The sequence below is a fragment of the Mobula hypostoma genome, chromosome 3 (genome assembly GCF_963921235.1).
Source record: "Mobula hypostoma chromosome 3, sMobHyp1.1, whole genome shotgun sequence".
In the NCBI taxonomy this organism is placed as follows: domain Eukaryota; kingdom Metazoa; phylum Chordata; class Chondrichthyes; order Myliobatiformes; family Myliobatidae; genus Mobula; species Mobula hypostoma.
Window position 1 is genome coordinate 224,268,024 of NC_086099.1, and position 14,150 is coordinate 224,282,173.

At 44.5% G+C, this 14,150-nt stretch overlaps 1 protein-coding gene across 1 annotated transcript in view; it reads left to right on the plus strand.

Annotated features, from left to right (window-relative positions):
- recql4 (RecQ helicase-like 4) overlaps nucleotides 1-14,150 on the plus strand; it is a 104,282-nt gene that overhangs the window by 37,380 nt on the left and 52,752 nt on the right. The window contains 2 exon segments of the mRNA XM_063044632.1: nucleotides 3,174-3,296; nucleotides 9,415-9,543. Of these exon segments, the coding sequence (XP_062900702.1) occupies nucleotides 3,174-3,296; nucleotides 9,415-9,543 (252 nt within the window).

Sequence of the window (14,150 nt, forward strand, 5' to 3'; positions counted from 1 at the left end):
ACTAGACTGAAAATTGTTCCTTGTCGTGCCTCAGTACACAAGTGTAGGGGAGAACAAAGCGTTCATTACTTCAGATCCGATGCGGTCTAAAAACACAGTTAAAATAACACAATAAGTATAAAAGCAATTCTATAAGAAGTACAATGTTCAAAGTAAATTTATTATGGAAGTACATATATGTCACCAGATACAATCCTGAGAGTTTCCTCCAGACATACTCAGTAAATACAAAAACCATAATAGAATCAGTGAAAGATCACAGCCGCTTCACTGTCATTTCACCTGTGAGTCTGTAGAGGTAATATACTGTGTTCGGTGCAAAGACCCTTCCCTTTCTTCCATAGATGCTGCCCGACCTGCTGAGTTCCTCCAGTATTTTGTGTATGGTGCTTTAGATTTCCAGCATCTGCAGTATTTCTTGTGCCTCCATTAATTAAGGGGGTGTGGGAAGACCGCAGTCTGCAGCAAGGATTCAAGGAAACGGCAGGGGGATGTAGCAGACATTAAACATTTAGTGTATTTTACTCGATTCTGGAACTCCCCTCCCTGTTCCTGCTAGTCCTCTGGTTTAGCTGCCAAGGGAAGTAGTGGAGGCATACATGATAGCAATGATTAAGAGGCTTTTAGACAAGCACAAGAACAGGCAGAGAACAGAAGGATATGGACTATGTCTAGTCAGAGAGCAATACAGCACTGATACAGGGCTCTCAGCCCTGTATTAGGACATGCTGACCACGGGACCAGCCAGTTACTCCCAGTTTCTTGCGTTCGGCCTGTAACCCTTCAAGCTCACCCCTCCTTGGACCTGTGCTTCTAAAGTAATTCTATTGTACCTCCCGATTGTACTTCCTTTGGCAGCTCATTCCATATACTCACCACCCTCTGTGTAAATGAGCCCCTTTGGCCACTTTTTAAATCTTTTCTCTCTCACTCTAAGTCATTGTCCCCTAGTTTTGGTCTGCCCTACTCTGAGGAAAAGATTGTTACCATCACCTTATCTATGTCACCCTTTATTCTCCTACATTCCAAGGAATAAAGACCCAGTCTGGCCATCCTCTCCCTATAACTCGAGCCCTCTAGTCCTGGCAGCATCCTCGTAAATGTGAAGGCAGATGGGATTAGTTTACTTTGGCATATTGGTTGGCACAGACATCATGGGCCGAAGTGCCCACTCTGATTATGTTCAGAATATCATCAAAGGTGATCTGCAAAATATAAAATGGGATCTGATTCCTCCCTGCTTGGTGCAGCCTCTCAGGGAGGAGGAAGAGGGATCAATTGAAGAAATTGATTATCTGTTACTGTTTTCCCCTTCTGTTACCTCTTCCACAAGCCAGACTTGAATTCTGCCAAACAACAGCAGTTAAAATGTGATCTAGTGTTTCTCCCTCGAAACCACTTGTTAATAAACATATTGATTGTTCCTGTAACTTGTGTTGGTCATATTTCATGCACCCGTCGCCGCTAAGGCGGATCTTCTAATGGTGAAGTGAATCAGAATTGGAATGATTATAACTGATGTATGTTTTGTTTCGTGGTAGCAGTACGGTGCAAGACACAAAAAATTGCAATAAAAATTAAACAGCGTAAAAGAGGAGTAGCTGGGTAGCGTTCACTGACTGTTTAGTAACTGTGAGGCCTGATGAAGGGTGTTGCCTGGATTGGAAAACAAGTCTTATGAGGCAAGGTTAGCAGAGCTGGGACTTTTCTCTTTGGAGTGTAGAAGGATGAGAGGGGACTTGATAGAGGTCTACAAGATAATGAGAGGCATAGGTAGGGTGGATAGCCAGTACCTGTTTCCCAGGGCACGAAAAGCAAACACCAGAGAGCATATGAACAAAGTTAAGGGAGGGAAGTTTAGGGGAGACATCAGGGGTAAGTTTTTTACACAGAGGGTTGTGGGTGCCTGGAATGACTTGCCAGGGATGGTGGTGGAGGCTAAAACATTAGGGGTATTTAAGGGCCTCTTGGACAGTCACATGGATGAAAGAAAAATAGAGGGTTACGGGGTAGTGTGGGTTTAGTAGTTTTTTTTAAGGAATATATGGGTCGGCTCAACATCGAGGGCCGAAGGGCCTGGGCTGTGCTGTAGTATTCTAGTGTCTAGTGTCTAATGGCCCAAAACATCGATTGTTTACTCTTTTCCATAGATGCTGCCTGACCTGCTGAGTTCTTCCAGCATTTTGTGTGTGTTGCTTTGCACTTCCAGCATCTGCAGAATTTCTCATGTTCGATTCAGTCATTTGATTGCAGAGAGGAGAAGCTGTTCCTAAAATATTGAGTGTGGGTCTTCTGGGTCTTGTATGTCCATGGTGGTAGTGATAAGAAGAGGGGATGTGTCGGATGGTGAGGGTCCGTAATAATGGATGTCACCTTGTTGAGGATGTTCTGGAAAGTGGGGAGGTGAATGACGTTTCTGAATGAGAATCTAAATTTAATATTAACTTGTGCATAGTTTCATTTTGAGACTGCCTATATTGAGTTGAGCACATGAGATTATGCAGATGCACTTTCACTTTTTCTGACACAAAAGGTGGAATTTCATGTTGGCCACTTATTTTAATTCTATTGCCATTCCCATTATGATATGTCGGTCCATGATGAGGCATTCTTAGGTTGGAAGAGCAACACCACCTATTCTGGCTGGGTTGCCTCCAACCTGACAGCATGAACATGTTTCTGTAACTTTTGGTAATTTCTCCCTTTTCCCCTTCTCCCTTTTTCCATTTCTCGTTCTGGCTCCCCTGTCACCCCCTTCCCTTCTCACCTGCCCGTTACTTCCCTCTGATGCCCCTCGTCCTTTCCTTTCTCCTGTAGTCTACTAACTTGCTATCATATTCCTTCTTCAGTCCTTTACCTCTTTCACTTATACCCTCCCAGCTTCTCACTTTATCACCCCTCTCCCATCCACCTGGTCTCATCCATCACTTAGCAGCTTATCCTCCTTCGCCACTACCTTCTTATTCTGGTACCCTCCCTCTTCCTTTCCAGTTCTGTTGAAAAGTCTCGGCCTGAAACATTGACAGTTGACTTTTCCATAGATGCTACCTGACCTGCTGGGTCCCTCCAGCATTTTGTGAGTGTTGCTCTGGATTGGGTTGAGAGTGCCTTAGAATCCCCAGGCCAACATGGTTATAGCCAAATGACCTTAGTTACATCACTTGTTCCCTCAGGGCGTAATACTGGGTTGGGAGCAGTATCCAAGGAGAAGGTGGAGACCGCTGAGGTACTGGATGATGACAGTTCTCCGCTGCCAACTCTAGAGGAAGTGGCTCGTATGACATCCACAACTAAAGGTAAGAATGCATTTGAAAGATCGCTGTTCTTTTGCTCAGAAAAATGCCTTTTTTTATTATGTTGAGTCAGCAGACATGAAGGAAAAGAGATAACAGCTTAGGAGACTACATTATAGCTGTGCATGGAATGGAAAGAGATGAACTAACTCACTGATATGACAGTGGGCTGCCTTGTTAGCGTAATGCTTTACAGTGCCAGCGGTGTGGTTTCAATTCCTGCTACTCTCTGTAAGCTGTTTGTACATTCTCTCCATGACTGCTTGGGTTTCTCTGGGTGCTCCCATTTCCTCCCACATTCCAAAGACGTATGGATTAGGGTTAGTAAGCTTTGAGCATGTTATATTGATGCTGGTAGTGTTGCGACACTTGCAGGCTGTCTCCAGCACAGTCCTCGGACTATGTTGTCCATTGACACAAACAGCACGTTTTATTGTATGTTTTGATATACGAGTGACAAATGAAGCTAATTTTTAATCAGCTAACCTTTTATCAATGGCACACATTAATTGCTTATAATTGATGAAGTGTAAGGTTGGTTATCCTGTAAAAGACCATAAGACACAGGAGCAGAATTAGGCCATTCAGCCCATCGAGTCTATTCTGCCATTCCATCATGGCTAATCCCAGGTCCAACTCAACCCCACACACCTGCCTTCTCACCATATCCCTGATCGATTGGGAAACTATCAACTTCTGCATTAAATATACCCATGGACTTGGCCTCCACTGCAGTCTATGACAGAGCATTCCACAGATTCACTACTCTCTGACTAAAAAAAATTCCTTTTTACCTCTGTTCTAAAAGGTTGCTCCTCAATTTTGAGGCTGTGCCCTCTAGTTCTGGATACCCCCACCACAGGAAATATCCTCTCCACATCCACCCAATCTAGTCCTTTCAATATTCGGTGGGTTTCAATGAGATCCCCTGCATTCTTCTGAAAAATAGTTGATATTTCTATTTAATCAAAAATCCAAGGTAGGTTCCATTTATGGAGAGGGCAGGTAAGCTTTGGTAATATTAGTAAGATCAATTAGCTCTAGGAGCAGATCAGACTATTCGACCTGTCAGGTCTGCTCTGCCATTCAATCATGGCTGATTTTTTTTTCAAACTCATTCTCATGCCTTCTCCCTGTATCACTTAGATAGATAGATAGACATACTTTACTGATTCCGAGGGAAATTGGGTTTCATTACTGTTGCACCAACCAAGAATAGAATATAAATATAGCAATATAAAACCATAAATAATTAAATAATAATATGTAAATTATGCCAGATGGAAATAAGTCCAGGACCAGCCTATTGGCTCAGGGTGTCTGACCCTCCAAGGGAGGAGTTGTAAAGTTTGATGGCCACAGGTAGGAATGACTTCCTATGACGCTCTGTGCTGCATCTCGGTGGAATGAGTCTCTGGCTGAATGTACTCCTGTGCCCAACCAGTACGTTATGTAGTGGATGGGAGACATTGTCCAAGATGGCATGCAACTTGGACAGCATCCTCTTTTCAGACCCCACCGTCAGAGCGTCCAGTTCCATCCCCACAACATCACTGGCCTTACAAATGAGTTTGTTGATTCTGTTGGTGTCTGCTACCCTCAGCCTGCTGCCCCAGCACACAACAGCAAACATGATAGCACTGGCCACCACAGACTCGTAGAACATCCTCAGCATCGTCCGACAGATGTTAAAGGACTTCAGTCTCCTCAGGAAATAGAGACGGCTCTGACCCTTCTTAAAGACAGCCTCAGTGTCCTTTGACCAGTCCAGTTTATCGTCAATTCATATCCCCACCTTACCAGTCAAAAACTTTTCAATCTCTGCCTTAATTACACCCAGTGACTTGGTCTCCACAGCTATGTGTGGCAACAACTTCCACAGATTCACCTCCCTCTGGCTGAAGAAGTTCCTTCTCATCTTAGTCCCTTAATTTCGATGCTGTGCCCTCAGATCTTAGAGTTTCATCCTAATGGAAACATCTCTGGGACTTTCAGTATCTGCTCTGTTTTTATTAAGATTTGTTTTATTTGTCACATGTACATCAAAACTGAAATGCATTATTTGTGTCCCTGACAAACACAAATCGTGCTGGGACAGTCTGCCAGTGTCGCCACGCTTCTGGTGCCACCATAGTGTGCCCACAACTCACTAACCCTACCATGGGATGAAACATACGCTGTCACGGGGAGAACTTACAGACGGTGACGGGAAATGAACCCTCATGGTGAACACTGGTGCTGTAAAGTATTGTGCTAACCACTACGCTATTGTGCCACCACAGTTCCATAAGATATAGGAGCAGGAGTCGGCCATCTGACCCATCGAGCCTGCTCCGCCATTCAATAAGATCATGGCTGATCTGGCCATGGACTCATCTCCACCTACCTGCCTTTTCCCCATAACCCTTAATTCCCCTACTATTCAAAAATCTATCCAAAATTGTCTTAACTGTATTTACTGAGGCAGCCTGCTCTGCTTCATTGGGCAGAGAATTCCACAGATTCACCACTCTCAGGGAAAATCAGTTCCTCCTCATCTCCAGCCTAAATCTACTCCTGCAAGTCTTGAGGCTATGTCCTCTAGTTCTAGCCTCACCTGCCAGTGGAAACAACTTTCCTGCCTTTATCTTATCTATCCCTTTCGTAATTTTATATGTTTCTATAAGATCTCCTCTCACTCTTCTGAATTCCAACGAGTACAGTCCTAGGTAACTCGATCTCTCCTCATAATCTAACCCCCTCACCTCTGGAATCATGGGACAGGAGGCCCAGGGAGAAGGAAAAGGTAGTGGGGGAACCCAGAGGATGGGCAAGGGGTATAGTCAGAGGGACAGAGGGAGAAAAAGGAGTGAGAGAAAGAATGTGTGTATATAAATAAACAACGGATGGAGTACGAGGGGGAGGTGGGGCATTAGCGGAAGTTTGAGAAGTCAATGTTCATGCCATCAGGTTGGAAGCTACCTTTTTCCTTCGCTGCATTGGCGCTGCTTCCTGCACGCATGCTGAGCTCGTTCACTTCATTAACTTTACCTCCAACTTTCACCTTGCCCTCAAGTTTACCTGGTCCATTTCCGACACCTCCCTCCCCTTTCTAGATCTTTCTGTCTCTATCTCTGGAGACAGCTTATCGACTGATGTCTACTATAAGCATACTGACTCTCACAGCTATCTGGACTATTCCTCTTCTCACCCTGTCTCTTGCAAAAATGCCATCCCCTTCTCGCAATTCCTCCATCTCCGCCGCATCTGCTCTCAGGATGAGGCTTTTCATTCCAGGACGAGGGAGATGTCCTCCTTTTTTAAAGAAAGGGGCTTCCCTTCCTCCACCATCAACTCTGCTCTCAAACGCATCTCTCCCATTTCATGCACATCCGCTCTCACTCCATCCTCCCGCCACCCCACTAGGAATAGGGTTCCCCTTGTCCTCACCTACCACCCCACCAGCCTCCGGGTCCAACATATTATTCTCCGTAACTTCCGCCACCTCCAACGGGACCCCATCACTAAGCACATCTTTCCCTACCCCCCTCTCTCTGCTTTCCACAGGGATCGCTCCCTACGCGACTCCCTTGTCCATTCGTCTCCCCCATCCCTCCCCACTGATCTCCCTCCTGGCACTTATCCTTGTAAGCGGAAGAAGTGCTACACCCGCCCTTCCACTTCCTCCCTTACCACCATTCAGGGCCCCAGATAGTCCTTCCAGGTGAGGCGACGCTTCACCTGTGAGTCGGCTGGGGTGATATATTGCGTCTGGTGCTCCCGATGTGGCCTTCTATATATTGGTGAGACTCAACGCAGACTGGGAGATCGTTTTGCTGAACACCTACGCTCTGTCGGCCAGAGAAAGCAGGATCTCCCAGTGACCACACATTTTAATTCCACATACCATTCCCATTCTGATATGTCTATCCACGGCCTCCTCTACTATAAAGATGAAGCCACACTCAAGTTGGAGGAACAACACCTTATATTCCGTCTGGGTAGCCCCAACCTGATGGCATGAACGTTGTCTTCTCTAACTTCCGCTAATGCCCCACCTCCCCCTTGTACCCTATCCGTTATTTATTTATACACACACATTCTTTCTCTCTCCCTCCTTTTTCTCCCTCTGTCCCTCTGACTATACCCCTTGCCCATCCTCTGGGGTTTCCCCCCCTCCCCCTTTTCCTTCTCCCTAGGCCTCCTGTCCCATGATCCTCTCATATCCCTTTTGCCAATCACCTGTCCAGCTCTTGGCTCCATCCCTCCCCCTCCTGTCTTCTCCTATCATTTTGGATCTCCCCCACCCCCTCCCACTTTCAAATCTCTTACTAGCTCTTTCTTCAGTTAGTCCTGACGAAGGGTCTCGGCCTGAAACGTTGACTGTACCTCTTCCTAGAGATGCTGCTTGGCCTGCTGCGTTCACCAGCAACTTTGATGTGTGTTGCTGAATTTCCAGCATCTGCAGAATTCCTCGTGAGGTAGACATAAATCTGTTGAATTCACTTTTTAAAAATTTTGAGTCTTTTAACCTCCTAGCTGGTTCAAGCTGAATACCGTACTTTGTAACCTTACCCACTTCAGTTCAGCAAACATTGCTGGTTCACTGTGCTGAATTGTGCAAGTTACAGAAAAATGTCCTTGTCTTCCATTTCTCCAGGCACTTCCCTTTTGACTTATGAAGTGGACAAAGTACCTGAAGAAATATTCAATCTATCCAGCCAATGTGAAAGAGAAAGGTGGCGAGGCAGTCTTCCTGATAAAGTATGGGCAGAGTGCTATCGAGTGAGGAATTGCAGGATTAGAATGGCAACTATTTCCAACCCAAAGATGGCGTATGGTATTTGAAGAAAATAGCAGGTCATGATATTCGAAAACACCTGAGACTGTTCTGTTGCTTGCCAGCAGAGATTGTGGACGAGAGATGTTACATGATATGAGGCATCAAAGTTTCACTTGGCAGGTAGTAAGCACTAAAACTGTTGCCCACTACTTGTGGAAGCTGTTGATATCATATCATTCAAGACAGCTGCTTTGTCTGAAAGAGTGCTAAGTGCTTCAGTTATTATTGAAACTGTGCTAATCAAGGCAAATTGTCAGTATTCTGTTAAACTCCTGATTAGGAAAGGTTTCGGGAAGGATAACTCCTTCCCCTGACTAGCTAGTTTAGCAATAGTCTTCATGTTGTAGCCTGGATAAGTTAGTAATATTGATGAATTAGTTTCTACACTTTTGATGATTGTCCTCCCACAAGCTCAGCCATTTTGCTTTCTGTGTACATTTGATTCCCATTAGTGGAATGACTTTCCCTCAGAGGACAGAGCTGAATTTTATTGATGCTTTCTGATGTAATCTTTGGTCAACCCCTGCCCTGATGTTAATGGCAATCATTCTTACCTTGCATGTTAAATTAATTTCTTATTCATATTTGGATCAAGCCTGTTATAAGATCAAGACTCAATTAGTTTTGGCAGAACCCAAAATCCAAATTAAGCATTGTTAAATAATGATATCCCTCCTGGCACTTATCCTTGTAAGCAGAACAAGTGCCACACTTGCCCTTAGGCCTCCTCCCGCACAACCATTCAGGGACTCCAAACAGTCCTTCCAGGTGAGGCAACACTTCACCTGTGTGTCTGTTGGGGTCACCTACTGTATCTGGTGCCCTGGTGTGGCCTCTGTATATTAGTGAGACCCGACGGAGATAGGGAGGCCGCTCTGCCGAGCACCTATGCTCTATCTGCCAGAAAAAGTGGCCACCCATTTTAATTCTACTTCCTGTTCCCACTCCGACATGTCAGTCCAAGGCCTCCTCTACTACCGCGATGAGGCCACACTCAGGTTGGAGGAGCAACATCTTTGGAGGAATATGTAGGAGGGAAGAATTAGCTTTACCTAGTGTAGATTAAAGGGTCAGCATGATATTGTGGTCTGAAGGGCCTGTACTATGCTGTAATGTTCTGTTTGTTGCTCCAGATTCCAGCATCTTGTCTCTTGTGTTTCCATTTTAACCTTGTCTCCCTTTCCACAGGTGCTACCAGACCTGCTGTGTGTTTCCAACGTATTCCGTTTTTGCCTAATGTAGAAACTTTGTCATTAAGCTGTGACACGGGCATGAGTATAAGTTACATTTTCATTGCAGGTTTCTCTACTCCAGAGGAGCCAGCCGCTGAGGTAATCTTGAGCACCATTCGTCCCTCATTCGAACAGTCGGAAGCTCCACCAGCTGTGGAACCTTTGTACAATCTAGGAGACGATGGAAATGTTATAGGTATGTCATCTAAATGAGGTATAGAATTGTATGGCATGGAAGCAGTCCCTTTTGCCCAACCTGTCCCATCTGCCAAGGTGTGGCCCATAGCCCTCTAAACTCCTATACTAATCTCAATGGCTTTTAAACATTGCTAATGTACCTGCCTCAACCATTATTTCTGGCAGCTCATTCCAAATAGGCACCACCCTTTGTGTGAAGAAGTGGGCCCTGATGTCCCTTTTAAATCCCTCGCCTCTAATCTTAAACCTATGCCCTCTTGTGTTTAGCACCCCGCCACTCTCTCTTGCAAAAAAGACTATGTGCTTTCACTCTGCCTGTGCCCCTCACGATCTATCAGTTTACCCCTCAATCTTCAAAGTTCCAGGTTCTGGTCTACTCAACCTCTCCTTGTAATTTAGCCTCCCAAGTCCAGACAATATCATGGTAGATCTTTTCAGCATCTTTCTGATTTAATTACATTTTACCTATAACAGGCTGAAAATGTACACAATGTTCCAAGTGTCTTGTACAGCTGCAACTTAATTTTCCAGCTCCTATTCTCATTGCCCAGGCTGATGAAGGCCAGTGTACCAGACCACCCCTTCGACTTATGATGCTGCTTTCAGTGAACTATGCACTTGCACACCTTGGTTCCCCTGTTCCATAACACACCCCAAGGCTCCTCCATTCATTGTACAAGCCCTACCCTGTAAATTCCTTACCGGATGGTGCCTATGAACCTTGTATAAATGTGGAAAATCCTAACACTGAATTATACACTCTGCCTGACTTATTTGTGTGATGGCTAGTGTTGGTTTCAATGTGCCCAGGATATTACATTCAATAGTTATGCAAGGTGTGGGCACGTGGCCAAGTGGTTAAGGCATTGGACTAGCGACCTGAAGTTTGTGAGTTTCAGCCCCAGCCGAGGCAGCGTGTCATGTCCTTGAGCAAGGCACTTAATCACACATTGCTCTGCGACGACACTGGTGCCAAGCTGTATGGGTCCTAATGCCCTTCCCTTGGACAACATCAGTGTCGTGGAGGGGGGAGACTTGCAGCATGGGCAGCTGCTGGTCCTCCATACAACCTTACCCAGGCCTGCACCCTGGAGAGTGAAGACTTTCCAGGTGCAGATCCATGGTCTTGCAAGACTAACAGATGCCTTTAAGTTATGCAATAGTAATTCAGACTGGAGCTATCGCTATATCATTTAATGAAGATACTGGTTAAATTCTGATGAGGGAATCTTCCCTCAACTCCTTCCAAAGCATCAACAAACTACAATAAAAGTACTTTTTGATTTATAGGCTTTATTTGTCACCAGTATGTTGAACACTGAAATGCATTGTTTGCATTTAATCAAATCAGTGAGGATTGTGCTGGGCAGCTTGCAAGGTTTGCCATGCTTCACTTGCCAGTGCCCAGACCTCACTAACCCTAACCATATCTCTTTGGAATGTGAAAAGAAACTGGAGCACCAGGAGGAGAACGTACAAACTCTGTACAGATGGCAGCAGGAATTGAACCCTGACCTCACAGCTGAAGCTTTAATAGTGTTATACACCCCCAACTCACCTGATGAAGGCTCTCAGCCTGAAACGCTGACTGTTTATTCCCTTCCACTGATGCTGCCTGATCTGTGAGGTTCCTGTGGCATTTTGTTTGTGTTACTCTGGATTTCCAGAATCTCATGTTTATTATTCAACTGCAATTGTTTCAAATATTTATTTCTGTCTTATTAATTCTGTTTATTTTAAATTCAAAATCCACTTCCTAAAGCATAGGAAGCTCAGGGACTAAATCCTGATGTTGTCACTGACTGAGCAAGGTTAAGTCGTAGATTTGCTTTGAAAGATTAGTCTGGAGTTTGTAGGCAGGCTGTGCTGGGAGAAATAGATGGTCTCACTTCTTCAACCAGAAATATGGAGAGTGTCAGCTTCCAATTGCTGCAGTTCTCTTTCCAACCCTTCCCACGCTACAGACCATAACTCAGTGCTGTTGTATCCACTCACTGTGTAATATTTGAGTAATCGTATGTGTGTGTATGGTGTGTATGTGTATATATATATATATTTTTTTTTTTTGGGTTGATTAAGCATTCTTCTTCATTTAAATAATTCATTATGGGTTAATGTGCGAATTGCACACGTCATCATGCTACAATGTGATACACACGAACCTCGCTGAACTTCAACAGGCCACTAGCCATCTCAGGCTTGTTTTTAAAATACCTTATTGCCACTGTTATGTTTAATAACTTCAAAACATTAGATTAATTGGAAGAAAAACAGAAGAGCTGGGAATGTGAATCTGACTTGTTCCACTAACAGCAGCAGCTTAAATCAGAGGTGGGCTCTGTTTCCTGGAGAAGACAATTACAAGATTACTCAACTATTACTGAAATATTAACTACACAGCACTCCCCAGCTGCCTTCCCTTCAGCTTTCTTTTATAAATGGAGGCGTCTCTTGAACTTTTGTGAGAACTAACTGCAGTGCTGGCCAATCCCACCTCAGGAGCTCCTAAGATTGGGTGGCAGAGTGGCACAGCTAATAAAACCACAACTTTACAGTGCCAGAGACATGGGATCAATCGTGATTTGGAGTGCTGTCTGTGTGAACTTTGCACATTTGCTTTGTGACTGTATGTGTTTTATTCAAATGCTCTGGTTTGTTGCCACATCCCAAAGATGTGGTTGGTAAAGATTAGGTTTTTTTTGGTCACGTGTATATCAAGGCATACAATAAAATGCGTTGTTTATGTCAAGGTCCAACATAGCATGCCCACAACTTTCTAACCTTAACCCGTATGTCTTTACAAACTCCTTAAAGACAGCATTTGGAATTGAACCTGGATCGCTGATCACTGGCACTGTAAATCAATATGCTAACCGCTAGCTGCCATGCACCCACTCTTTCCCCCCCCCCATCCCCCATAGGTAGGTTAATTGGATGCTGTGAGTTGTGTTGGCGCGTGGCCAAATGGTTAAGGCGTCGGTCTGGTGATTTGAAGGTCGCTAGTTCGAGCCTCAGCTGAGGCAGCGTGTTGTGTCCTTGAGCAAGGCACTTAATCACACGTTGCTCTGCAACGACACCAGTGCCAAGCTGTCAGTCCTAGTGCCCTTCCCTTGGACAACATTGGTGTCATGGAGAGGGGAGACTCCCAGCATGGGCAACTGCCGGACTTCCATACAACCTTGCCCAGGCCTGCGCCCTGGAAACTTTCCAAGGCACAAATCCATGGTCTCACGAGACTAACAGATGCCTATAAAAAATAGAATTACCTCCAGTGTGCAGGTGAGTGGTAGAATCTGGGAGGAATTGATGAGAATGTGAGAAGGATAAATGGGATTAGTGTGAAGGAATAAATACACGGAGTATTATGAGCAGCTTTGGGCCCCTTATTTGGAGCGGGTCCAGAGAATGTTCATGAAGATGATCCCGGGAATGAAAGGGTTAATGTATGAGGAGTGTTTGATGGCTCTGGGCCTGTACTTGCTGGAGTTTAGGAGAATGAGGGGGGATCTTATTAAAACCTATTGAATATTGAAAGGCCTAGATAGAATGGACGTGGAGAGGATGTTTCCTGTAGTGGGGGCCTACAGTCTCACAATAGAGGGATATCCATTTAGAACAGATATGGGGAGGAATTTCTTTAGCCAGAGGGTGGTGAATCTGTGGAATTCATTGCTCTAGACAGCTGTGGAGGCCAAGTCATTGGGTATATTTTAAATGGAGGTTGATATGTTCTTGGTTAGTTGGACGTCAAAAGTTATAGGAAGAAGGCAGGAGAATGTGGTTGAGAGGGATAATAAATCAGCTATGATGAAATGACAGAGCAGACTCGATGGGCCGAATGGCCTAATACTGCTCCTATGTCATGGTGTTATGGTCTTATGATTAGTTATAATTGGCGCAGACAGTGGGCCAAAGGGCCAATTTGCAGAAATTCCGTCTCATTATTAGACATCTGTTAATTCCCCATGCATTTTATATCTTGTAACTATGTCATTATATGGAGTCTCTATGATTTTCAGCTGGGGAGCAAGATATTTGATTTTTTTTTTAATATGTGAAAACATACAGGTGACTTGGAAACAACCTGAGAACTTATAAACCAGACTGAAAACCAGTTACTTTCCCCAAGAAGTAAGGCTGATTGACACCTCCACCCACTAACCCATCCCACCACACTCCCAACTACCACTACTTTATCATTTTCTGTGAAAGTCACTTATGGACAGGTACTGCTATGCTTAGCATCACTTTTGGACATAAATTCAACCTATGTGTATATGCTATCTTACGTATTTATATTTATTGTGTTCTTACTATTGTGTTCTTTATCTCATTGTGTTTTTTTGTTTTGTGCTGCATCAGATTAGGAGTAACAATTATTTTATTCTCCTTTACACTTGTGTACTGGAAATGACATTAAACTAGTGGTTCTCAACCTTTTTTCTGCTCATGGCTCATGTCCTCCGAAACTTCCAAGTTAGCCAAACTTGACCAACTTAAGAGTGCCGACTTCAAGTGATAATCTACCAACCCAGGCAAGGGTTAGACACACTGGTAGACTCTACAGGGTCACTCTGTCACGCACTAGTGATCACAGATCGATTC